The 27,596-nt window shown below is 52.5% G+C and overlaps 1 protein-coding gene across 2 annotated transcripts in view; it reads left to right on the top strand.

The window, feature by feature from the left end:
- CRTAC1 (cartilage acidic protein 1) overlaps window positions 1–27,596 on the top strand; it is a 134,252-nt gene that overhangs the window by 68,649 nt on the left and 38,007 nt on the right. For both annotated transcript variants that reach the window (XM_058671672.1, XM_058671673.1), the window contains exon 3: window positions 17,779–17,975. In XM_058671672.1, coding sequence (XP_058527655.1) covers window positions 17,779–17,975 — 197 coding nt within the window. The remainder of the gene's footprint in view (window positions 1–17,778; window positions 17,976–27,596) is intronic.

Genomic DNA, 27,596 nt, shown 5'->3' with positions numbered 1-27,596 from the left:
ACACCTGAGAAAGCAGCAGATGATGGCACAAGTGCTTGAGCCCCTGCTACCCGCATGAGAGACCAGGATGGAGTTCCTGGTTCCTGGCTTAAGCCTGGCCCAGCCCTGGCTCTTGGGACCATGTGACGGGTAAACCCACAGTGGAAGATCTCATTCACTCTTGTTTTCACTCACCCTCTCTTCCTTCCTTCCCTTCTTTCTGCTGCTCTGCCTTTCAAACAAATAAATAATTTTTATAAAAATGGAAGAAATCAGCTCAGAGTGGAGCTGCCTTGATGGAGGGGAGTTTGGGCTAGAGCCCTTCTTGTCCTGCCCCCACTTCCCCTTAGAGTCTTTAAGGAACCTCTGGGGAACCCTGGAACCCCACAAACCCCAGCCCAGAAACTCTCAGGAAAGGTGAAGGTCATGGGCCTTAGCATCTCTGCAAGCCCTGGCCTCGCAGCATCGCCAGGAAAATCACCCACACAGGACACTCCCTGCCCACTGCCATTGTCATCCCAACTGATACATCTTATGGGAAGGTAAATATGAGTCCCGAGGAGTGGGTATTGGTTGAATGGCAGCTCCCCTGCCCAAGTAGATATGTGTGTGTGCCTGAACATCACCTTTGATGGGATGCAGTTAAAGGTGCCATAGGGCATTTTTTGTGGAGTACCCAACCAGGCCTTGGAAGAGGCAAGCGGCCAAGGACAGAGCCTTGGGAGGCAAGCCAACCTTGCCGTGGCCTTAATGGGACCATGGGAGGGATGTGTTTCTGCGTTGTGCCTTCCATTTGTGGTTCTGTGTTAGGGTGGTCCAAGCTGGCTTTTGTGGGAATCATGGCCCAGCTCACAGACTGTATTATACAAGGGCTTCTCCAAACGTGCATAGAAAATTCACGTTGACTTTTCATTCCATTTTTCTGTGAACTTTTAAAATGCTCTCATATGTGGCAGTGGCTTTGTAAAAAGTCGAAGGCACAGGGCGCTGGCTGCAATCCGGGGAGCGTAACCTCAAGGGTGCGTGGCAACCAGCCGCCCGCTCACATCTTCCGAGAGCCCTCAAAGAGCGTGATCTCGGGCACTGCTGAGGATTCCACTTACCTCCCGGACCTCGGCTCCAGCAATCACCATGTCGAGTCAGTTATTTGTAGCAGCCAGATTGTCATTTCTGACAACAGGTCTACATTTATCTGTTGAGTCTAATGATTGTGCGGACAGGAGCCTTATTTGTGCTGTCACATTCCACTTTATCACCATCTACACCCAGGCCTGTGGGGGTACTCGGCAGACAAGCCAGGATGCCTCCTAGCTATGTGCTCACTCCACAACTCTTCCCTCGCTGGACATCCAGGTCGGCCTCTCCCAGGCAAGCAGAGCAGGGCTGAGTTAGGACTGTGCTGCTACCAGGCAGCTATGAGGCTTGGGGGGACCTAGCATCTAGCCCGGTCTTGCTCTGCTCATCAGGGGCAGAGGGGCCCCTCCAGGGTGAACCCTGCAGCAGCCAAGCCATGGGGGAGCTTTCTTCCACAGCCATCTGGCAGCGGTAATGTGTCAGCTACACTGCCCGAGAATTTGTCAGAGCCACAGAGTAAAGAGGTAATATCTCTGTTTTTAGCCACCACACCTGCTGAGGGGGGTGTCACATGCCGATTCTGTACTCGCTGGTGTAATTTGGAGAAAGCTTTGCCAAAAGGAGTCCCTAGTCTAGTTAAAATAATATGTTAGCTCATGAACAGGAGAAAAACAAGGCATTAACATGCAGTGGGGAGGAGAAGCAGACACTTGGAGTCAGAAGAGCCCAATTCAAGGCCCAGCTCTGCCACTTTCCAGCTGTGTGACTTGGGCCTGGGACTGAGCCCTCCTGGCTTCGCTTTCTCACTTTGAGCTGCCTGGACCACAGAGAGGAGGAAGTCACCAGCATGGCCAGCCATCCTGGCCCTGCCCCGCACTGCTCAGGCAACAAGGCTGTGAGGATGAAAGAGAGTGCTTTGTCTGTCTTTGAGCTGCATTTCCAGTGCCGAGGTCAGGGCCAAGGCAGCCAACAAGGACACCGTCTCACAGAGGAACCGCCACTGAGGCCTGCCGCCTCCTGGCTGTCTGTTGAGGTCCCGAGTCAACAGAGACCTCCAGCCTGGCTTCTGTCACACATCGTCCCCTCTCCGCTTGTCAGACATTGAATTTCAAAAGAAGCTGGCTGGTTTCTCTTATCTCCGAGAGTGCTATGGTCCACATCTCTGTCTTTCCGAAGGAACCAAATACACACATCACACGGAAAAGAAGAAAGCTGCTGCCATTCCGGAGGACAGAGCATGCGCAGCTGGCGGCACTTGCTCTGGCCCGTTTCTGATCTGTGTGTTGGGGATGGGACGTGGGGTGGTGGATGTGGGGTAGAAGGGGCAGAGGCCAATGGAGAAATCAGTGGTCTCCTGTCTGCTGGAGTAGGATGCTCGAGTGGCTGTGCCATGGGCAGGGCTCAGCCCAGAGGCTCGAGAGAACACCTGGTTCCCTGGGGGTGAGGACCTGCTCAGTCCCCAGAGGAGAAAGGGGAGGCTGAGGATCGTGTGTGTGCCACGCTCCACCTGTGAGACGGACATGTATCCACAAGTGTGGGAGGGAGAGCCTAGTGAATTGTGAGTTAATCATTAGCACCCTTCCAGGTATGCGACTCATAGCTGTTCTCTGTGTGTTCAGGTGTAACCATGTTGTTATAAGCCCCTGAATCAGAGAGACATGCACCAGCCAGTCCTTCTCCACTGTGCTCAGACCCCCAAGTGGCATCAATCGTGGTAAGGAGACAGGAAGGACTGGGTTGGGGCATGGGGACACACGTTTCAATGACCATGGAAAGCATCTAGAGTGTGTTTGGAAGGTGGATTGCTGGGCTCCATGTCCAAGCCTCTGTGATTCAGTGGGTCTGGGAAGCGCTCAAGAATTTGCATTTTTGAAGATTTGTTTATTTTAATTTGAAAGACAGATACACAGAGAAGTAGGTAGGTAGAGAGAAAGATCTTCCATCTGCTAGTTCACTCTCCAAATGGCCGCAGCGGCCAGAGCTCATCTAATCCATAGCCAGGAGCCAGAAGCTTCTTCCAGGTCTTCTGTGTGGGAGAAGCGGCCCAAGGATTTGAGCCATTTTTCTGTTGCTTCCCAAGCCTATAAGCAGGGAGCTGGATCAGCAGTGGAGCAGCTGGAACACAGATCAGTGCCCATATGGGATGCCAGTGCTATAGGCAGATTAGCTTGGTATGTCACCATACTGGCCTCTGGAATTTTCATTTTTAACAGGCTCTAGGATATCCCCATGGAAGTGGTAAACAGGCCACTGTAAAAGAAGGTGGTGTAGACCAGCGCTTCTGTAACCTGAGTTAGTATGCACATGAATCCTCTGCTCACCTGTTGGAAGGCAGATTCTGGAGTCTTAGATCTGGTGTGGGGCCGGAGCCTTTGCATTTTCTTACCTTGCTCCCAGCCGATGCGATGACACCACTGCATGCAGCACACTGAGCAGCAAGAAGCTACTTTCGCCTCTTTTTTTTTTTTTTTTTTTTTTTTTTGCCATTGCGATGCATCAGCTCCAGCAGGGGCTTTGTTCTAAGTGGATGATTCCAGCTATAAAAATGTCTGTTTACTTAATATCTTAGATTATAGTCATGTACCTCTCATTTGTAATTAAAAAAACTCTTCATCTTAACTGCTCGTCAGCTGGGCAATTTTTAGTGCAGCCAGCACTTTGAAGAAATAAATGCCTAGGTAGAGCTTGGTACTTGCTCGCTGGTACTTAGCACACAATGTTTTGTATCCCTCAACTTTAATGCACGTTAGCTCCAATAGCCAGATTCTGATTAGTGTTAATGCATGGCTGAGGGAATTCAAGCCAGCTTGGCAACAAAGACCCCTGTGGATGAATGCCTTTAGTTGTTGGCAGCTTTATTTTTTTTTAAAGCAAAGTCTCTTCTAGGACCATTTTCTTCAAATCAAAATGAAGAGTTTAATTCATCAGTTAACACTCCATAGCAACTGGAAGGCTTCTGCTGCCTCCTCCAGCCATTATTTCCCAAGACACAACCAGGCATACTCAGTCCATTAGCTGCAACGTGAGAGAGAAAACTAGAAGGAACTTGATTGTCCTGCTGGGATGGGATAGCCAGGGTGAGTCGGGAACGGAGTCCAGCAAACAGAACAGCTGGTGCGTGCGGTCTGCACTCAGCCTGGCAGAATGGGGTGGAGCGCAGCACTGCGTGCCCGGGTTGGGGATGGGGGCAGCTGGACAGCCGCAAGAGACTCCTGTGGTGACTTCATCGGGAATTCCAAGCAGATGGTGATCCTGGGGCATGGGGCCCTGCCACACACCTAGAATCTGGCCCCAGGACTGTGGCTGCACAGAGCCCTGGGCTTGTAGGGGGCCCTTTTTCTGACTTGATCATCCCCCCACCCTGTGCTGTGACGAGCAAGAGCCCACCTGGAACTTACCTTTGAAGAAAGACCCTGCCTGTCAGCGGCCAAGATCTATCCACCGCCTGTTCCTCTCCAGGGACCCATGTGTCTTAGTGACCTGTCTCCTTGCTTGGCCAATCCAGACATCAGAGCAGGCTGGCTTACAGCACTCTCCTGTTCTCCCTTGAATATTCAGATCCTGTTGAATTGGGTAAAAGAGTGAGGGCTCTCTGGAGGACCCAGGCAAGCGGCCTCAGCTGCAGACAATAACCATATGTACAGGCTGTGTGTACGTGTGTGTATGCATACCCTTTGTGTATGTGTGTGTGTCCAAAATCTACACCTGTGCCACAGTTTGCGTAGATTGTCTCCTTTGACCTTGAGCTAGAGCAAATATGATTAGCCTCACTTTATAGATGAGGAAACTAAATGCTAGTGTATGCGAGCAGGTTCCTTTATCAAGCATGGTTTTAGGGGGTGAGGAGAATAAAATAGAGGCCAGAACTCTGTAGAGCTCACAGCTCCTCTGCTCAGGGCTACACGGGTAATAATAATAATTCATTCTTTCAAAAATATTTATCGAGCTCGCCATTGTGTGTCAGACACGGAGTGTGTAAGGGAGAAGAAAGACACTCTCCCCAGCACCTCCTGAGCATCTGCTCAGGGCCAGGCAATGGATTAAGCACCTTCCAGGTATTAGCTTAATCCTCCGCACAGCCCTATGGCATAGGAGCTGACATCTGCCTACTCACTGGACAGGTGAGGAAAGTGAGGCTGGGGAGGAGGGCAGCCTCTGGGAGCAGAGTGACTGAACAGGGTCTGCCCTTGGCAGGGTGGTAGCTCCGGCCATGGGTTATAACGTCCTGCTGTTCCCACTCTAGGGAGCTGCCACTCCTCTGCCACCTTCATCCAGCCATTCCCAGGGTCGGAGACAGGCGTCCCTGATCCTGGGTCAGGAGAGCTCTAGTACCTGTTCTTTCCCCAGCCAGCGTTGTTCCCTGACCTAGCTTGACCTGCACCTCCTCTGTCTGGCCCCTGCCCTGGCCTCACGGCATGGGTAGATCTGACGTGGTACAGGTGCTACCTTGTCTGTGAGACCAGGACTGAGGTCCCACCCCTGCCCTCTGCAGCTCACGTTCCTTCTGCTCACCTGACCTCCCCCTCTAACGTGACTGATACCACAGACCCCATCCGTCATGATGAACAACCGTGAGGGAGCCTCCTGGTTGCCGTTACATCTTTTCCTTGCTCCGGCCATGACTTCTGTACCCTGCTCTCGGCCAGATGCTGCACTGATCTCAACTAAGAAGCCCAGAAGTGGGAAGAAGACACCACTTCTAGGGGACTCCTTTCCCTCTCCCCATCCTTCCTTCTTTCCTTCCTTCCTTCCTTCTTTCCTTTCAGGCCTAACCCATCTGCTGGCCCCCAGCACCCACCCCTCACTGTACACCTTCCCTGCTGCTCTGAACCCCCTATCCCATCTTGCTCTTGTCCTCTTAGCCACCCACAAGCATGGGCCCCAAAGCATGGGAAACCTTCACTTAACTCCTGTACCCTGGTCCCATCCCAGTTTGCTGGCCCTTTGTGTCCTAGTGACTCATCCATGTAGCTGCTCACCCACTGCCGAGGGCCCCAAACCAACTCGCCATCTCCTCACCAAGGCAGCATCTTCCTCAGAGGTCAATGTAGCTTCCAAATTGTCAACTGTGTTGGCTTTTCCCAGCCCTGGGCCTCTTGGTCTCTCAAAAGCATGTGGCACCGCTGGCCACCCTCTCTCCCTAATCCTCACTTTCCTGAGCCTACTCCAGCTTGCCAGGAGCAGAGGCAGCTCCTGTTAGCTCAGGGTTTCCTGGAATAGGTTGTGAAGTCTCACGGAATCCAACCTCCCTCACCCTGCACGACTGTCAGTTGCCCACTTGGCATGTCTGTGCTGGCCAGCTTGACTACCCCATTCCCTGAATATCCTTCTCTTTCCCCTCACTCAATCCTTAGCCCACAACATTCCTTTTGGACTCATGAATGCCTGACCCGCACGTCTCTTAGGAAACTGCTGTGCATCGTCCAGTTCAGGATCAAAGGCACCTTCTTCATGAAGACTCTACTCTCACTCCTCTGCAAGCATGGGGCTGCGGCCACCCCCCATCTGCTGCACAAGGCCGACTCTGAGCAGAGGATTTCGCCATGGACGCTGTGTGCCCCTCATGTACCGTCAGCGTGTGGGCCTGCAGATGGGATTTCAGAGGGACTGAGTGCAGTCAAGCACTGACTTCCTTATCTCACTCCTGGAGCGAAGCAGCCGGTGGCTGCTTGCCCCACCACTCTACCGCTTGCTGTACTCCCCCATCTGAAAGAGAGACGAAAACCAGCAACATCTTAGCAAGAACCTTCCAGATATCTCGAACACACAAGAACACATCACAATAATTCTTCCTACATCACAATAATTTTAGGAAAAATTATGTATCCTTCAACACACTTGAAAAAATAACCATTGCTAAATATTTTCTCATGAGATAATTCATTAAAATTTAAACTTTTAAAAATATACCACCAATATTCTGGTAATCTAAAAGCCAGGGACCTAGTGCTGAGGAGGAGGTTTGGCACTGAGGTTATAAACAGCTGTCCCATGCAGGGATTGGGGCACTGTGGTCTGGGGTGGTTATTGGTATCTTCTTTGCATTTTTATTTATTTATTTGTTTGTTTATTTATTTTATGTATTTATTTTTATTTAATGCATAGTATTTGAATGTATTTGTGAGGATACAGCAATGTGATACACATGTACAGTGTAAGATGATCAAACCAGCATAATTAGCATTCCCGTCGCCTCAACATTTACCAAATCTATGTGTTGGGAACTTTTGGACTCTTCTGGCTATTTTGAAATATACCATAAATTAGTGTGGACTACATTTGCCCTACTGAGCTACAAAATACTAGGGCCAGTCCCCCATGGCTCACTATGTTTTTTGTGTTATTTGTGTACTATTTGAGAGGGAAAGAGGGCAAGGACTCCCCTTCTGGTTCACTCTCCAAAATGGTCACAACAAACAGACCGAGACCAGATGAAGGCAAGAGCCAGGAACTGAATCCAGGTCTCTCGCTGAGTGTCAGGGACCCAGTCACACAGGCCATCACTGTTGTACCCCAGAGTCTGCAATACCAGGAAGTGCCATCAGGAGCCAGCTCTGGATCTAGACCAGGTGTTTTCAATGTGGGGTATAGGCATCATAAGCGTTAGGCTACATGCCTGCCTCCTAACTACATTTTGATCCTCTTCTCTTTTTTTTAAGATTGGTTTATTTTTATTGGAAAGGCAGTTTTACAGAAAGAGAGACAAAGATCTTCAATCAGCTGGTTCACTCCCTCAAATGGCCGCAAGGGCTGGAGCTGAGCCAATCTGAAGCCAGGAGCAAGGAGCTTATTCCGGGGTCTCCTATGTGGGTGCAGGGTCCCAAGGCTTTCCCAGGCCACAAGCAGGGAACTGGATCAGAAGTGGCGCAGCCGGGATATGAACTGGCATTCATATGGGATGCCAGTGCTCAGAAGTGGAGAATTGGCCAATTAAGCCAATATGCCAGCCCCCTCGATCCCCCTTTCTAACCTCCTATCTCCTTCCCCTTCTCAGTCTCTAAGAACTACTATCCCATTGTCTGCTTCTATGATATTCATTTTTAAACATCCACAATGAGTGAAAGCATATGGTATTTGTCTTTTTGTATGACACACATTCCATTTAATGTGATGTCCTCTGGTTCCTTCCATGTTGCCACAATTAGCAGAACTGCATTCTTTTTTACAACTTAATAATACTCCATGGAGTCTTTGTCTTCTCGTCCATTGGTGGATACTTTGGCTGAAGAACAGGAAGTTTGAGCAGAACTTTGGTAGGGATTTGCCTGAATCCATCAGAAGTAGATGAGCTGACTCTGTGGTCACCTCTCCCTGCCCTGTCTGCCTGAAACACAGGCTTGGACAGGGTCAAGCAGGAGATCAAGAGCCAGGCCCATATGCAGAACCCTGTGAGTGGAACAGTTGCTCCAAGTTCTGGGGCTCCTTGAGGGATTAGGACACAGACGATGCCTGGGAGGTGCTGCCTTCTTTCTGTGTTGTCCTTGGTGACTGTGTCTCCAGAATGCACAGGCCAGTGGGTCTGATGCCACCTGGAGACACAGCTGTCACCCTTCCAGACACCTCTAGCGCCACACGACTCCTCCAGCTGAAGCCTGTCCACCCTGCACTCCCAGCTCTCAGCTGTATGCATGGGCATGCGACCTTGTCTAGACCCCTTGGAGGTCTAGAACAATGCTGAGGGTGAACTGAGAGGCTGGGAGTTCTGCCACCATTCCAGCTTTATGGAGAAGGGTGGTGTGGGAGAATGTGTCCAGCTGACAGTGAAGAGAGGAAGGGGGAAGGAAATTTAAGTCCTGACAGCCACCTGACTCCAGCCGCTACGCCTTACTACTCCTGCAGTTTGGACAGCTGGACCAGTAAATTCCTCAACTAGTTCAGACCGGGTGTTGGTCACTTGCCACTAAAGAATCCTGGCTCATGTGGCTTCCGACTGCCCTCCGAGTCCCTCCTTGCCTATCTGTGGACTTCCCATCCCCAGTCTTTCTCTGTTTCTGGGAACAGACATTGATGAATGGAGTCACAACCTCCTTCCTCCTTCTCAGCAATCCCAGACATAGCAGAGCGCCTGCTCTTTGCTGGCGTTGTCCTGGGTTTGATGAAGGCTGGAGCTTCATATGATGGTCTCTGCCTTCTGGGTGTTTATGTGCTCATGAAAACATAAGAAATTCCAAGGGCACAGAGCACATGCTGAGCACAGATCTTTTTTAGAACAAGGCATAAATCAATCAGTGTGCGTGGAGTTTTATCCAACACAAGCACTCATCACTGTAGCTTATCCTGACCTCTGGGTACCAAGCATCCCTTTATTAAAAAACCATCCACTCCTCATGAAGCACTTTTCTCCTTCATCGTAAAGTTACCATCAGCAATAGAGCGATGTATTTGTGGGGTCTTCTCCACCCTAGCCAGCTCTTAAGTCAGGACCAAGTCTGATCGTTATTGTTTGCTCAGCTGCCCTTTTCAACCTTACTCAGCTTGTTCCCTTGTGAGCCCCTCACCCCAGATTTCTCATCATGCCCAGAGCCCTCCCATTACCAAAGTCTCCATTTCTTTAAGCTAATACCTGGCGTCTGGTTGTATCCTATTCTGGGATGCAATCTGTGAACCTCCTGGTGGAATGCCTTCCCATATGCTTTCTGGTCCTATTTAACTTCAATGGCTTTCAAAGAACTAAATGTGTAAAAAGGGAAAAAGAGCATTACACACATTTCCAAAGAAATAATCTATGCTTAAGGCTGTGCGTTTAAAATGAGAAAAATTTAGATGTGGCTGGGAAGAAAAAGAGGAATAGAAAAAAAAAAGTAAGTTTCTTATTACCCTTCCACCCTCGGGCTCTACGTGGGTCCTCTGATATTCTGAAACCCAAGTATCAACCCAGCGAGGCCCAGACATGCCCATTCTAAGTTCTAAACCGATCCCAGAAAATTCCCCTTATTTGTGAGTCATCTATCTTCCTACATTCCAGGAGAAACTCTTCATTCCCAGAGGTCTGAGATGGTAATTCCTCATCTTCTGCCTTCTTTTTTTTTTTTTAAAAAAAAAAAGGTGTAGCAGCTTACAAATAATTCATTATTTCTCACAATTCTGAGTGGTAAGAATTTGGTCAGAGCTCAATTGGGTGGCTCTTCTGCTCCATGTGACATCCGCTGTGCCATTTGCACAGCTGCATCCAGATGTCAGCCGGGCTGACTGGCTGCAGAATCCACATATCTAATAGGTGCTCTGTGATCTTCTGCCTGGCTCTCCGTGGGGCTATCCTGGCCTTCCTTGTAGCATGGTGGTCTCAAAGTAGCAAACTGCCTGCATGGCAGCTAACTTCACCCCGAAGTCCACATGGAAGCTACTAGGCATCAGAAAGGCCAGGCACAAGGCAGGCATTTAATGAAGCAGTGAAGCCACTATGAGTGCCTGGGCTCAAGTCCTAGCACCAGCTTCTATTCCAGCTTCCTGCTGTAATGCATGCCCTGGGAGGCAGCAGGTGTTGTCCCCAGTACTTGGGTTCCTCTGTCTACATTGGAAACCTGGATGAAGTTTCAGTCTCTTGGCTTGGAGTTCCCAACCCTAGCTGTTGCAGACATTTGAGAAGAGAACCAATAAATTAGTGATACCTCTCTGTCTCTCTTTCAAGTCATTAAATAAATAATTTTTAAAAAAACCAGCAAAACCCAAAACTGACCCAGCATGACTACTCCCATATTCTGCAAATGAAGACAAGTCACTCCAGCCCAGATTCTAAAAAAGGAGAGAGTCCATTGCAAGTACACGGATGCAGAGTAAAGGAAATAATAATAGCCAATTTTTTTAATATTTATTTTGTTTTATTTTATTTGAAAGGGAGCATGACTGGGGTGGGGAGGTCTGGTTCACTCTCCAAGTGGCTGCAACAGCCAGTACTGAGCCAAGCCAAGTTGTCCATGAACCTAAATCATGAGGGCGTAGGGGCCCACGGGAATCGTTGTCTGCTGCTTTCCCGGGTGCATTAGTAAGGAACCAAGTCGGAAGCTGAGCAGCAGGTACTCGTATTGGCTCTCCAGTATAGGATGCCAGTGTATCCTAAGCAATGGCTTTAATCTGCTGCACCTGTGGAAGCCAGTTTTCAAAACCATCTACTCCTTCCCTTTTACTGCTTGGTCCTAGAAGAGCATGCCTACTTGTCCAACTTGGAGCCTGGGTTATCCCCCATCTCTCCATGCTGTTATTTGGTCCCTGAAAGTGATCTTAGCTCACTCTCTCCATCCAAGACCTAATATCTTCCTTGTTCAGCCTCCACTGCCCTGAGAGATTTATTCCAGGAAGCTGTGTATCTTCAGTGCTCTGAGTAAGTTTTTGCTAAACCTAACTTGTGTTTTTTGTTCTGTGCTGATAGCAGTCTCCTAAAACTGCTGGTACACTCATAAGGCTTCTGGTACTTTAGGCCATAGGTGGGCAATCTTGTCATAAACAGTTAGTAAAATATATTTTTTTATTTTTAAGTATGTTATTTTATTGGAAAGGCAGATTTACAGAGAGAAGGAGAGACATAGAGAAAGATTTTCCATCTGTTGATTTCCCAGATGGCCGCCAGGTCTGGAGTTGAGCTGATCCAAAACCAGGAACCATGAGTTTCTTCCTGGTCTCCCACATGGGTGCAGGATCCCAAGGCTTTGGACAATCCCCTACTGCTTTCCCAGGCCACAAGCATGAGGGCAGAACAAAAGTGAAGCAGACAGGACATGACTGGTGTCTGTATGAGATGCCGGTGCTTGAAAGTAGAGGATTAGCTAGTTGAGCCAGCCCCCAGAGAGTAAAATATTATCAGCTGTAGGGTTCTCTGACGCCTAATATGAACCCTCAACTCTGCAGCTTGTTCAACAAAAACAGCTATTGACAATATGTAAGCAAATGGGTATGTGTATGTTGCAATGCAACTTTATTCACATAATCAAGTGGCAAGTCAGACTTGGCCCTTGAATCTGCTTCAGAACCAAGAATAGGTTTTCCCATTTATTTTATCCAACAATTTTCTATTTCCCTTTCAAAAAGTCATTTTCCTCTGAAACTCATTTTCTTCATCTACAAAATGAAGGTGTTGGAGTGCCTAAGAATCAAACACCCCTCAAGCTCACAGTTGTGAAAATGCACCATGTCTTCCCAAATCTTTAGAGAAAATCCCGCAAAATGCCAAGATGGGGGCATCTCTCTGATGCTGTGTGAGTGTTGAGGCGTGACTTTAGGCCTCCTAGGGCTATTGCAGTCATCCTTCGGGATCCACAAAGCACTCCCCGTCTGCCTATCCCTGCACTCTACTGTGTGTGTCTTTCTGCTGACAGGCTCCTTAACCCTTTGTCTCCATTTTTCTCTCTCTTTTTGTTCCACCTCTCTGCCCAATAACTGTTGAATAGATAGCTCTTCCCCAGTTTTCCTTTTTTAATGAAAAAGATGTTTCCTGCTTTTAATTTTCAAAATAGATATTGCACAAGTTTTTAATATATCTTTCCAAACTTAAAAAAGTGCCTCTCTTTGTATCAAATGAGTTACTGTAAGTAGATTGTTTGGCCCTGGTATATGATGTGTCCTCAAGGATTGTATCCTATTTTCAGACTTGCCTTCTGTAACCACACAGGTGACTTCTTGTCACGTGGGCCAGCAAGTCTCTCAAAAAAAAGTCGCCCGTCTGTGTCTGTGGGTAGTGTTTAGTTAGTCTCTGTCATCGCAGCCAGGACATCTGTCTGTCATTGCTGTGTCTGTGCACCTGTTTAGGGAATTAATGCACATGGAGAGCCAAAGGCCAAGCGCCAGCCTGGTGGTACAACCCACCATTTGTTCAGCCCCAAGCAACATCCTTGTGCCTTCCCCAGGCTTCTTCTCTTCCCTCTGCTGTACAAGCATTCACTGAGCACTTACTGGGCACTGGGTAGGGAGAAGACAGGCAGGAACAAAGACACCCACCATGTCTGCCTGGTGAAGCCGTGGTTCCCCAGGGAAACAGACAGGAGTAGGTGGGGAAGCTGTCTCCAAGGAGTTGCCTTTGAGATGAGCAGCTTAGAGGGGGCAGGCTGCAGAACCACACGGGAGGGGAGGCAAGAGGCAGGCCCCAGGCTGGGAGCCGCACCTGCCAGGACATGAAGAGACCCCTGGACTAAGCTCCCTGACTGTGGGCACCCACAGAAGGCTGCAGGCAGAAGGACGGCGCACTCTGATTTCTGTGATCAGAGATGAGAGTGGTGGGGGCAGGTGAGGTGACAGAGAGCGGAGGCTGTCCAGAGCCCATGACAATGCTGGGAATAAGGGAAGAGCTTGAAATATCCTGGGAGGTAGGAATGACAGCGAGTGCCAGGTGAAGGGGGTGGGGGTGGGAGCCAAGGCCAGCCCAGGGCGCCGCTGGCAGGACCTGGGTACCCACGTTCGGGAAACGGGCGCAGGCAATCAATAGTCCTGCTCTGGCCGCATTCCATCAGAGCCGACATGGGCTGCGCAGGGGGCCGTGTCAGGGAGGCCGGCGGATATATGGGTCTGAGCGTGGACTGCAGATCTGGGCTGGACTCATAAATCTGAGAGTTGTCATTCACGGGGATGGATATTCTCTGAGAGTGAACGGGCAGAGAAAGAAGGCAAGAGGGCTTGGGGCCGGACCTAGGAGCCCTGACCTGAGAAGGTGGTGAGAGGAGAGAGGATTTGGGAAGGGGAAGGGTAGAGAGAGCACAGGAAATAGGCAACACAATCAAAAGGCTGCAATGGAAGAGGATGTAGTAGGTGCCTGCGGGTACCCCTGAGAGCACTTGAGGCAGTGGGGAGCAACAGGGCATTGGGGTGCAGTCTGTGACGGTGGGTAGCGTAAAAAGTGAACCCTCGCAGAGGATCAGCCAACTGAGGGCTGGAGTGAAGCTGTGGTTTCCCAAGGGAAACAGGGCCAATACTGTGAGTGCAGGACCTTGGGTGCCTACTCTGACCACCTCAGTTAAGACAGAAGGTCCGGCCTTCTCCCAGCCCTCCCAGCTTGTGGCTTCCTGGGACTTTTGACTGATGCTGAAATCTTGTAACTGTAACTTCACAGTTTACCCAGTGTTGCCACAATGAGGCCTCACACCACTCCTGAGAGGTGTGGAGCAGTCCTGGGTTAGAGATATGGGACTGAAGCTCAGAGGGACCTGTTGACAAGCACAAGGTCAGAGCCAGGCAGGGGCCAGCCCACAACCTCACTCCTAGACCACTCCTGGCCTTGCCCCAGGCCCCTTGCCTCTAGAACCTGCACCTTCCAGTTGTCATAAAGATGTAATGAGATGGGCAAGCAGCACTTAGGATAGTACCAGACACATGGCGACCCCTCTGCTGATTGTTCATTCATTTGTTCACTCACTCATTTGTTCTTACATCCAACAGGTATTTATTAAGCACCTTCTATGTGCTATACACTACGCTAGGCACAGTAGAATACAGGTGCATCCACCCTTTCTGCACTCTGAAAGTGTGTGTGTAACAGAAGGGGTGAGGTGGGAACCTGGCAGCTCTGCCCACACAGGAATGGGTGAGGTACAGATTGCTGTAGGGATCCGGAGCTGAGAAGACCACATCCAGCAGTCAGGGTAGGCTCCGCGTGGGATGGGGTGGTTCCTGAGCAAAGACACAGGTTCTGGCAGATACAGAGCAAACAGGGAGGGGTAGGACTATGAGAGCTCCCAGGGTGGGGCTGCAGCCCCAGCCAAGGGTGCCCTGGCAGGCGGGGAAGGGCTGGCAAACCTTCATTCCACCCGTGGCCTTGCACCTTGCTTGCCAAGAACTGTACCTTGGAGCTGCTGATCTGGCTTCGTGCCTGTCCCTAGGCATGCAGGAGTGAAGAAAAGATGAGTCAGGGCCAATGCCGTAAGTGCAAGGACCTTGGGTACATACTCTGGCCACCTCAAGTAAAACAGCAGGTCCAACCTTCTCCCACCCCTCCCCTGGGAACCTGGGCTTGGGGAAAAGCAAAGAGTGCAGGTGCCAGGAGGGGTCAGGACTGGCGTCTGATGGTGGCTCCTCAGCACAGCCTGGGAGAGGGGCCCCTGCTCGGTGCTTGTCATCAGGGTATAGCTATACCCAGACCCCCAGAGCTCCTTACTTAGGTTCTAGAATTCTTAACACAGCTGGGACTATAAAACACACACACACACACACACACACACAATACCAGCATCAGCAGAGAAAGGCTCTGATGGACACAGTGGCAGGCTCAGGAGTGACTCTAAGAGCCATAGTTGTCCACGCATTCTGTGGTCCTCTAAGTTAGTGACAGCTCTTAAAGAGGAGCTTCAAGTGGGGGAACTGACCAGCCCTACACTACCAGCTTCATCTCTGCAAAAACTGGGCCCTTTAAGAGGCAAATAGGGCAAGCATTTGGTACAGCAGTTAAGTCACCACCTGGGTGCCTGTATCCCTTCTCAGGGTACCCAGTTATAATCCAGCTTCCTGCTAATGCCACACTCTGGGAAAGTAGGTGATGGCTTCAATGCCTTGGCCCCACTACCCATGGGAAAGACTCGGATGGAGCTCCAGGTCCCTTGCTTCAGCCTGGCCCAGTCCTGACTACTTTGTATATTTGAGAAATGAACAGTTGAAGGAACCTCTCTCTCTCTTTCTCTCTTTCAAATACATGAAAATAAACTTTAAAAAACAAATGAGATCAAAGATGAGAAAGTGCTTTATAAACTGTGAAGCACAATGGCGAGGCAGTGCTGTTATCATCGCCGCTGTTTGCATGAGGTACTCGGGCGTTTCTGAGTTCTCATGCATAGGACTCCGCGTGGAAGAAACACAGGATTCAGACCCTTAGGACACAGTTGGGGACCCAGTGCTGCGCTAACAAGCATTGTGACTGGTGTTCTTGAGGGCCAGCCTTCAGGGTGTTGTCAGCGCCCACACAGCACTGCCTGTCCCCAGGGCCTGGAGCTACCTGCACATGGTGCTATATCCATCAAGGTGTCACCCTGTCACCCACGATGCTGACTCAGCCCCTAATGAGGGTGCCAGGAAGCATCCCCACCCAGTGCTCAGCCTCCCCCAATCCTCCCTGGCATCTACATCTTGGAGAGGAAGGAGAGGGCATCCTGGCACTGCTGGGGAAAGAAGTGCCTTTTCCAGCACCTTGGACAGCTCTTTCTGCCCCCCAAGCCTCTCCTGGGACTCTCCACCTTGGATGCACCTGCTCAGGTTCCAGCACAGCAGAGGGGCTGGGATGTGTTAGTGGGGTTGGACTAGTTTCCTCTGGAATTGAGGCAAGCTGTGCTCCCAGAAGGTGGGTGGAGTCCTCAGACCTTCACAGCACTGCTACCTCAGGAGGCCTCTGGGGACCAGGGGACACCTCTGTCCCCTGGCTCAGACCTGATGTTGAGGTTTCACTCATTCCTCCCACAAACATTTACTGAGCAACAGCTGTGTGGCAGACAGTTATTCAATACCGGGGACAAAACAGACAAAATTCTGCCCTCTTGGAGCTTATTTGGGACCAGTGAAGGGAAAAATGAACAAGAAGCGCAGAGTCATCCACCAGTGGTGAAAGCTGTGCTAGAGCAGAGGGGAGGGACGGAGCGTGCTGGGAGCGGGGAGTGCTTGTTGCAAATTTTTGAAGCATGGGCAGGGAAGCTGTCCCAGAAGGGCCTGAAGGAGGCGCAGAGCCAGCTGTGTGGAGGAACAGCATCCTGGTCAGAGAGGGCTGCATGTGCTAAGTCCCTGAGGAAAGAGCATGCCTGGGGCTGTGGGCAGGTACCACTGGAACACCTCAGATTGGAGTGCCAATTCCAGTCCCAGCTTCCTGCTAATCCATCCTGAGAGGCAACGGATGATGGCCCGAGTACTTGAGCCCCAACCAGCCACATGGGAGGTGCAGATAGAGGTTCAGGCTTCTGGCTTCAGCCTAGCCCAGCCCTGGTTTGGTCATTTGGACTGAGCCAGCAAATGGCAAATCCTTCTCTCCGTCTCTGCATGTGAACATGTGCTGTTCTGCTTTTCAAATTTGTGAAAATAAACTTTTTAAAAGTTCAAGGAAAAATGCAGTTAAGAGATACAGTCCTTTTTCAAAAAGAAAGAACATACTTGGGGCTTCAACAGGAAGAGGCAGCATGGGAGAGATGACAGTTGTTGGGCATTACCATCTGTAGACCTGAGTTCCCTGGACCAGCAGTCAGACAGGTTCTCCTAAAAATTTCAGATGCACCAGTATTCGCCAACCTGAGATGCTAACTTCAGGCTCCTGCTTAGATGCTGGGACCTCCTTTCAGGAGAGAGTCATCCCAAATCTCAAAGCCAAAGCCTTCTGTTCCTCCAGGGCTGTTCACATGATGACTCTTGGGAGAGCAGAAGGAGCTTGGCCTAGAGACCCTGCACCTGCCACTCACTGGTTGTATGACCTGGGGAAGTTCTCTGAACCTGCATTTCTCTGATGAGCTTCATCGGTTGCCTTGTCTGTCAAATGGGCTGTTAGATCTAAAATAATGACATGGTGAAAGAGAAGTGTCTTGGAGGTTTTTGTTTTCAAGGGGGTTGTCACTGGCTGCCCACTCCCCTCCACGCCCTGCTGCTTGTGTGTGTCCCACCTAGGTCCGGCTGACTTTCTCAGCCTACATCCTACTCTGACTCAGGACACTCAGGGACCCCTAAGGAAGGGCTGCTGAGGGCTCCCCAGGAAAGCACCAGGACTGAGCCCAATGCTGGTGGGGTGGGCCAGGGTGGGCCTAGCTGCTCCTCCCCAGCAGCCCTGCCCCCTTCCCCCTCCAGGTACAATGGCCCCAACCTGGTTCTGAAGTATGACCGGGCTCAGAAGCGGCTGGTGAACATCGCCGTGGATGAGCGCAGCTCGCCCTACTATGCATTGCGGGACCGGCAGGGAAACGCCATTGGGGTCACGGCCTGTGACATCGATGGGGACGGCCGTGAGGAGATCTACTTCCTCAACACCAACAACGCCTTCTCAGGTAAGGACTGAGGCTCCAGGCCCTTCCTGCTCCGCCCCTACTGAGGGCAGCATAGCAGGAGCCCTTCCTCAAACTCCTGTCACTGGTTCCCAGGCCCTGTCCTGTGCTCCCTTGGTGGAGGCACCAGCAGGACCTGCTCTTGCCAGTTGCAGGAGGCTCACATTTCTGTCTCCCAGGCCCTGGCAGAGGTGGGGAAGCAGCATAAGCAGAGGCCACTGTCCCCAGATGCTCCGACCTATGTCTACAGAACCCTAAGACCCCTCCTGTCTGCCCTCCCTTCCTTTCCCTGCCTGCACCATTTGTCCATCAGCATCTCTCTGGGATCACAGAGGACACCTTCACAGCTCCTGCTTATGCCCAGCATCTTCTCTGAGCCAGCCCGCAGGGGCCATGGGCAGGCTGCTAAGGAATGCACGGAGATTTTGTGGCTGGGCCTTCTCCAGCCACAGCATCCAAGTCCCTGGGGCTCAGGAGGCCAAGACCCTGCATTTTGGATGCACTGCAGGACTGGGCTGCCCTTCAGGTCCCACATTTGTAGGAGCGAAGTCCTACACACAGAGGGCTGGTACACGGTTTGGACCTCGAAGCTGAGGAGCAGCAATGGTGCCCAGTGGCAGCTGACACTCGGGTACCACCTGCTGTGCTGGGCTCTGCTCTAAGCATTGCATGTTAACCATTGAACATCAGCCTCATAGCAGCCCCTTCTCATGGCTTCTGGAAAATCTCATATAGTATTAAGCACCCTTGGGCATCCAGAAGTTTCTGCCTTCCCCTCCCGGGAGAGCGCCCAGCTTGCCTTATGTTCCTGTGGCTGACTCCCACCATGATTCCCATGGTTTCTCGGGTCTGACCTAAACCTGCTGGGGTTGTGGCCAGTCCATCCTGAGCCGGCACAGCTGTGCAAGAGGCCCCGGCCTTGCATGTACCTGCAGAATGCACCCTCACTCCCCAGCTAGCAACAGGCTCTGAGCAACTTTGGATGAGACCTTGTGGCTCAGACCAAGGCAGTCATCATCCCAGACCTTCCCAGCCTCTTAGAGGCTGGAGATTACGTGGCTTTGGGAATCTCCCAGACACACACACACACACACACACAGACACACACACACCATTCCCATGGGTTATAATGCTACCCTTACTGGCTGCCAAACCTGAGCCCTGCTGGGGTCCCCAGACTGCCCTGCCAGCCACACGAATGGGAGGAGAAGGGCTGGAGCCCATGTCACAGGCAGGGGCGGGAGGTGCTGGCTGACAGCCAGCCGTGTGCAGCCAAGAAACAATGAGCCACAGCCCCGAGTGGTGTTTTATGGGTTTTCATCTCATCTTGCCACCGAGTGAGGCCTGAGAGATAGTAATTATCCCTACACAAATATCAGGGCATGAGCACCCAGCTGGATTTACTGCCCTCTCGCCAACCGAGCCGAGATTGGATTAGGACACAATTAATTGATGGGCTGATCAGCTCTGCCATGTGGGGCAAGGTCGGAAAGGGGGCAACACCAAAGGATGCCTGCAGGAGGGGTGAATCCTAAAGAAGGTTCTGGTAGGCCCAGGAGGCAGGAGCAGGGAAGATGACAGAAGGGCTTCTGTGAGCAGGCTTGGCAGCCAGGGCACACAGCACGGAGCACCTGCGTGGGAGCTGCCAGGGCTTCCCAAGGCGACAGCCGCTCTCGCACTCCACTGTGAACCCAGAGTAGGGCTGAGTCTCTGCACCTGGGCAGCTCAACAAACCCCATTCAGCTGCTTCCCGAGCACCCCAGCCCGGGTCTGGGGAGCCGGGGATCAGATTATAGAGCTCTTCAGCCGATTCCTGCAGGCAGTTGAGATGAGGGGCCACCACCTCCAAATCTGCTTGGTAGCAGACTCAGTCCTGTCCCTCCATGTCTGCCTCCCATCGCTGGGTCCCAACTCGATGCCAGACACTATTGCAGGCGCTGAGGACGGCTCAGCGCCTGAAGCACAGTACTCCCACCCTCATGGGGTTCCCACTGTGTCCCCAGAGGCCTGGTATCTCTCCAGATGCTTGACCTCCTCTGCCAGACCCCTGACTCTAAGCTTTTCAAGACCATGCCCCTGTGCCAGTCACTCTGCCCTTTAGTGACCCCAGCCCAATCTGACCATCTTAGGGGTTCCCTTAGAATTGGCTAAGTGAGTCCAGGCAGAGCAGGTGGGCCCCTGGCCATGAGGAGCAGCAGGAGGGAAGGAAGCCATAAGATGTTGGGGTGGAGGCCCAAATGTTCCCCCTGGAGGGACCAGAGCTGTAGGGCCGCAGGACGAGGACAGTGGCCAGAGCTGGACCTGGACACACACCTCCTGGCGACCTTCTGTGCGTCTGAGTTAATTTTTCGGTTGAGTGATTCTATTGATTCGTTGCCATTTGTGCCAGGTCAGCACTTCCTCGGGGCCGATTGGCACGCACTCAGCCATTGCCACCCTGAGCACGGAGAGAAGCCTGCAGTCCCTCCTGGAGCCCCTGCCGGCCCCGGCCAGTCCACAGCCTTCAGCCTGGGCCTCCTACAGCCTGTGCTGGAGAGTGGTAGGGCCCCAGCAAAGGCACAGGTCCGCTCACCTGCCTCAGCTGGCCGGACACACTGAAGTTCCTGCACCCAGTGTCCTGTGGGGTTAGTTAGGCTTGGGATTCACCCTGCACATACTGGGTGACCCTGGGTGACCACTTGCCCCCTGTCGGTTCCAGATCCTTCATCCATGGCATTGGAAGAGTCCTACAACCTCATGAGCACCATTCCTTCAGCGGCCCTGGACTAGATCCCAGGTCCCTGCCCCTCCTGAAACCACTTGGGGTGCCCCGACCTCATTCTCTCCATGTCTGTTCAACTCCATTCCTGCTGGAGAACTTTGCACTTGCTGTTCCTTGTGCCCCAAATGCTTTCCCCCCGATGGTCTCAGAGCCCTCACATGAGGTCTTCTGGGAGCATCTCATCTGAAGCCATCATGCCTGTCCCACCATCCCCCCTCCACTGGCCACTGCACGACTCACTAAGGGTTTCCTGCTGGTGTCTCCCACTGGAGGCCTCACCTGGCAGGGCAAGCACTTCATCTTACTCAACTGTTGAGCTGCAGGCCCTGAGAAGTGCTTATCCCTTACTAAGCATAAAGGACAACCAAAACTAAGGACAAAAAAGCAGCTGGGGCTGTGCTAGGGCTGGGTAAGCACTCTCCGAGCTGTCTCCTCTGCAGGTGTCCTGGGCAGAGGGCATAGAGAACAGGGCCGTAGTATAAGCACTGCCCAGATGAAGGCGCCAGGGGGAATGCGTCCAGGGTGAGGAGTTGGCAGTCAGGTAAGAGAGAAGGCAAGGAGGAAGCTTGCCCCCACTCCACAAAGGCCAGGGCCACAAAACCAGTTTATGACTTGATCCATCTGGGAAAATACAAGGCAGTGTTCCAGGCAGTGCTACACAGTGAGAGCCAGGTGGGAGCATGTGCAGGACATCAGGGGGACCAGAAGCAGGACCAGCAGCTCCCTAGCCGAGCCCCTCCCTGTGTGGTCCTCCACAGGCCCACATCAGCCCTTCACTGAGTGGCCTTGAACTGTCCACAGACTGGCCTGGTATGCCAAGCACATAGGCAGTGGCTGAGTCAGCCACGTTCACCTTACTTCCACCCATTTAAATAAACCAAAAAGGTGCGGAGATCTGCCATACACCAGACACTATTTGAAGAATTCACCTGCCCCCTCCTGTCCACATGACAGTCCCAGGTCCCACAGGTCCTACTCGCAGTTCTGCACCTTGCGTCTGTCATCTGACATCATGTGACAGTGCATTCCAGACACCAGTCCATGGCCACTCACAGAGCCTTCTCACTCGCTTTATGACTGCATACTACTCCATTGAGAAGCTCAGCATGAATTCCATGGGTCCTCAACCAATGAACATTTAGTGTTTGCCATCTTTTGCCCTTATGAGAAGTGCACCAAATGGGTAGGTCTGTGCATGGTGCCACTTGGCACAATTGCAGCTTAATGGCTTGGGGTTTGGTTTTTCTCTGTATGTGTTAATATTTATTTTCATCTACTACAAAGGCAGAGATGGGGGTGGGAGGACAAGGAGAGAGAAAGAGAGAGAGAGAGAGATTTTTCCTCTGCTGGTTCACGTCTCAGGATGCCTGCAAGAGCCAGGGCTGGAGCAGATCAAAGCTGAGGGTCCTGAACTCCATCTGGCTCTCATGGAATGACAGGGGCCCGAGGACCTAGCCCATCTTCCTCTGCCCTCCCAGGAGCTTTAGCAGGGACTGAACGAGAAACAGATGATCTGAAACTCAAGCTGGCGCTCCAATATGAGATGTAGGTGTCCCATGTGGCAACTGTGGCCACCCCTGCAGGTGTATGTGTGAGAAGCTCATGGAGAGGCAGTCGCTCCCTCGGAGGACTTGGCAGCACGGCTGTGCCAGGCAAGCCAACGGCACCTGCTAGGGACAGCATACATTCCATCCCTCCGCCCTGAGTGCACTATCCGCCCTCCCCAGGAAGATATGTCATCAATTTCTTTTAATATTTGCCAACCTGATGGGAAAACATTGATTTCCAAGTGTAGTTTTAATTTTCATTTTTCTTAAAATGAGTGAGGCTGCGACGGCTTTTATGTATTTGCAACTCTGGTCTACTCGAAGCCTCTGCCCGCGTCCTTCTATTGATTATCGGGCTTCTCCCTCTGGATCCAAAACACCTCTTTATAAATTAGGGAAATGAGCCCTTTGCCTGAAATACACGAGTCGCGGTGAGCTGTCTCTTGTTTGTCATTTTTCTTTTTTCTCATGTTAAGTTTTGTAACAAGAAAACTTTCATTTTGTGAATTTGCTGGCTGCTGGGCTCCAGGTGGTGGCTGGAGAGGCCCCGGGTCCTTTGTGACCTCTGGGGAGAGGTTTGCATGCCAGACAGGGGACAGGGGTCCCAGGTGGTGGCACTCGGCCACCTCAGGAGCGCCTTCACGCCCTGCAGACTCTGCACCTTGCAGAGGTGTGATGTGTGGCCCCACGGCTTCACCCTCAACCAGAAGCTCACAGCAATGCAGACTCTGAGGTCTCTGCAGACCATACCCTGCTTCAAGGCCCAGGAGCTTCCTTGGGCCCAGCAGTCTGAGCTGCCCTCCCCTGGGTCTCCACCCTCTTCTTGCCCTTCCCAGCCAGCCAGGTTCCACATGGATGCAACTCTCCTAATAGGGCCCCAAGGGGAAAATGGTCCTGGGCCCCTCCCCTCCCAGTGTGCTTCATCATTCAGTGAGGACATTCCACAGCTGCCACAGAGAGCTGCACAGGGCAGTGTACGCGGCCCTGGAGGCCACTCCTTGATCCCAGCGTAGAGCCATCTGGGACTGCCTGCTACAAGCTGCTGCTGTCACCCAGACCACGTGAGGGTTGTGCAGCCCCCAGCCAGCATCACAACAGCTGAACCTCCCCAGACAGACAAGTTAACCCTCAGAGCACCATCTCCCTGTGGCATGAAGGCACCGCCTCTCCTGGTGTGGCTGTGGGGTGGTCATGGGACATCATTGTCAAGGGCAGGAAGCTGGGGTCAGAGTTCACCCTTTTCTAAGGTTGCCTTGTCCCAGGGTCTTCCCTGCCCTGCTGGTTCTCCAGTGACCGAGTCTGCTGAAGCGTTCAGTGCCTAATGACACACTTACCTCCTGTGGCCTGCCACGGACCTGACTGTGCACCCAGGTTCCCTGATGCTGGCAATACTGATATGGTGGTTGCCATTGAACTGCTCAGGTGCCCAGCATTGTATAAAGCCCTTGACATCATTTCATTAGTCCTCCCGGCCTGATGAAGGAATGGCTGGCTGTTCTCATGATTCCATTTGACAGATAAGAAAAAAAGACAAAGTATTGTCACCCCAGGGAAGCGAACATCGCTGGCTACCTCCTCTACTGTGCTGTTTTTCTGTACTCTCCTTGCCGTAGGAGGGTGGGGCAGGGTGGAGACCGCTGCCCTGTCATACACACCTGTCACCAGCATCAGACCCTGAGTCTGGTAATCTCCAGCACTGGATACAGGCCCTGGCAGAAGAGGGACTTCCAGCTGCCTGGGATCCTTAGCAAGAGCCTCCCTTCCTGTGGCTCCAGGCCGCCTTCTGGGGGTGGAGCTGGGTGAGACAGGACAACAGGATGGTAACTTGGCTTCATTGACAACACTGATCTGGATGCCCTAACCTTTCCAGATGAAGAGCCAACCCTGCCTCCTCATCCTGTATGCCTGACAGTTGTTCTTCGTCTGCCTCTCCCCCTCCCTCCTGTACCCCTAACATGGTACTCCTGGGACTCACGCTATAGCCCTGTTCTTTCCCATCCCCGGTTGTGTGAATTGCCATCCTTCATTGCCAGGTCTTCTTGGCCCCATGGTGACCACCCCAATTGCAAACTATCTGAAACCAAGCTCCTGCTCCCCACCACCCAGCTGGCCTCCTGTACCTGCTTGGGTCACTGTCCCCACACAGTTTAACTCCCCTTGCTCTGCCCGCCACCCCCACCAGTCCTACTCAGGCCCCTTCCACAGAGATCATCACCTCATCTATCAGCCCTGAGAACCCACAGAACAGGCTGCCCGCCACATGTTCCCATGGTGCTGCTCACCGCCACTCGTTCCCATGCCTGCTGGGCTCCCTGTATACAGCATCCCTCTGACATCCCCCAGCAATGCCCCCCTTGCCTTCAGTCCTGGGATTGCTAGGGCTCCCCACCCTGCCACATTTCCCTCCAGGGCCTGCTGCACAGCCCTTGCTCCTGGGCAGGCTCCAGGTCCCCTCTGCCTTCTTCCTGCCACCTTGCCTGCTTGGAGGGCTACCGTCCCTCCCTGCCTGGCCATTCTGTGGCTCACAGTGCACAGCACAGACTCCACAGTCAGAACTACCCACCTTTGACCTGGTCCACCACTTACCTGCTCTGTGAACTTGGGTGATTGATTCAGCCTGTTGGCTGCTGATTTCCCCATCTGTAAAATGGGACTCTGGGGTTTGGACGAAGCAGTGGTTGTCAGCAGCTGCTTCACTCAGCCTGGCCAGACCAAGCACTCCACACCCAAGTGTCGTAGTTCCTTTGGTCCTTCTCATCCTGGCCAGATGCCCGTCTCCTCCCTCGGAACCACATGGTCCCCTTCCCCCCATCCTGTGCTGCTGTGCTGTGCTGGCTGTGGACTGTTAGGCAAACCCCTTCATCTCTTGGACCTTGGTGCTTTGTTTGCAAAATGGGGTTAAGGAGTGAGTGTGTGTGAAATGCCCTGTTGGTCTGCCTAGCCCTCATAAGCACCCTGAGTCAGGAATAGAGGCTGTGCCTCTCCATGGCCTCCCGTAGCACCTGGCATCTGAACCACACCCTCTGAGCCTAACCACGGGTGCCCAGCAGGAACCAGCAGATCCACTGGACCCTGTGACAGCAAGACTCTTTCAATGTCGAGATCCCAGAATCTGGCCTGGGAATGTGAATTCTTAGAAGTGCCTCCTCTGGGGGTCATGACCCTGTCTGTGAATAATGCCTTCCTGCTTTTCCCAGGTCTCCTCTCACCAAACACAGTCCTTTTCTCCTCTTTCAGGTCAGCATTCCCGGGCTAGGTGAGGGCCCCCGGGGCAGCCTGAAGCTAACGGAGCCAGAAGGCAGGCGTGGGCACTGACAAGGGCCGGGGGCCGGGACTGGGTGTTTATTGCCTGTGCCATCGACCCGCACAGCTCGCTGTTTATCTGTCTTCTTGACACACCTAATTACCCAGGTTGCAGCTGCCAGGCCGCTTGCTCTTCCTAAATCACCAGCTCCTGTCCTCCTGTCGCCCAGGCCTGCAGGCCTCTGCCTGCAGAGGGGCTGCCATTGATTTTGCCGTTCCCGCTTATGATCTACAAGGCCTCGCATTGCTGTTGCACATTTTACCTTAATTAGTTTATTCTTCTGGGAATCCCTGTGGAGCTCGGAAGCCAGGAGACAATGGAGCCAGCACACAGCACCCTGAGCCCTCTGGCCACAAAGGCCAGAGCCTGCCCAGATGTCAGCACCCTAGGACAATGCCTAGCTGGGAGCAGTGCTGGCCCCATAGGTGCTTGACAAGTGGTGTGCAACACTGAAAAAACAAACAAAAGAGGTAGCATACCAAGTGCACTTGACAAGGGCAGGGTTGAACAAAATAAGATGAGGCAGGTCATCTGTTGCAACACTTTTCGTAGTTGTAGCAGGTTAAGATCAATGAGGACACTCCCAAAGGGAGGTGAGCCTTTCCCAAACCCAGATGATGGTGGAATCCTTGCTCCAGGCCCACTCACAAAGACCAGGGTCAAGCAGAGCAGGTAGAGGCAGCCTGAGCCCATTTTCTTGTCAGGCTGAAGTAAAGCTGGACAATTTGAGAAATTTCTTCCATTGAGACCAGAGGAGCCCTCCGAGCTCCGGCCAGCTAGGGGAGTGTAACCCTGGGCATTTCCAGACAAGGTTGGCCGGAGCTGCACAGGTTCAGGCAGCCCAGGTTCAATGGAGCTGGGTGGGGGATACTTGCAGCTGGCCAGGGTCAGAGGCTGAAAGTGCAGAGGCAATCTTGGAGGTTCTTGGGCACCTGGAAGCTGTAGGGGTACTCACCGCCACCTCTGCAACAGCCACAGTGACTGGGGCCTGGATCCAAGGCCCAGCACTGGAGGCCACAAGTGCTGTATACAAGTGTGGATACAGCACAACCTGCCCTGGGTCCAGGGGAGCTTGTTACAGCCTCTGCTGGTCCCACTTCATGCAAACAGGTTCCCTGCAGAACATCACCATGGTTTGTAGCAGAGGGTTGCCCTCCGTCACTGCTGGGCCACTATCCACCCCCACAGAGGAGGTCCAGCTCCCACAGGGCCTCTCACAAAGTCCCAGGGACCAGATCCTCTGTCCTCTCCTAGCTGAGTCATGAGAGGCCATTTATCTTCTGATCTCATTCACCTTCTCTTAGAGTCACCCGGGTAGACCCTAAGGTGAACGGACATCAAGGTTTGGACTTGCTCGTCCAACATCCCGAGTTCTGCCCTGGCCTCCCACACTGCCTGCCGCTAGTCTGAGCCCGCAGCTTTCTCCCTGGCTGGCCAGAGTCGGACTCAGGGTTCTATCTCCTGGTCTTCTCCCAGCCCAGCCTCCCCAACTCCTTCAGCTTCTGCAGCCACTCTGCCTGTGTTCACCGTGAAGGTGGAGCGTAGTCCCTTCCCAGGGTTTGTGAACACTCTGGCCTCCCAGGAGCAGCAAGTAAATTCCCGGGAGGGGTGGAGGGTGGAGCTCCGCCTGGTGGTCGCTTGGAAGTGCTGGGGACTCCAGCCACATCCCCAGAGCAAAGGCTTAGTGGGAAGCGGGCTCCAAAGTCCCAGAATCCCTGAAATCGCCTTTGGAGAGAGGTGAGCTGGAGGTCCTTGGTTTCCTTCCAGTCCTCCAAGAGACCAGGGGGAAAAAAGTGTAGACCCCTTGCTCTGAGGCTCCCAGCCCAGGAGAGAGCCTCTAAGGGCCCCCCTAACCCTGCAGCCAGTTCCAGGCTGAACCACCTCACCCCTGGTCACACTCCGGTGCCTTCCTCAGCAGGGGCTTAGCGACCTACCCACCAAGCAAAACCATTTCTTCAGAGACCCAGGTCGTGTCCTGCAGTCTAGCAGCGAAGGCAGGGTGCTCCTGGAGA

Source organism: Ochotona princeps, chromosome 13 (assembly GCF_030435755.1).
Source record: "Ochotona princeps isolate mOchPri1 chromosome 13, mOchPri1.hap1, whole genome shotgun sequence".
NCBI lineage: Eukaryota > Metazoa > Chordata > Mammalia > Lagomorpha > Ochotonidae > Ochotona > Ochotona princeps.
Note: the sequence above shows the minus strand (reverse complement) of the source record. Positions and strands in the feature narration are given on the sequence as shown.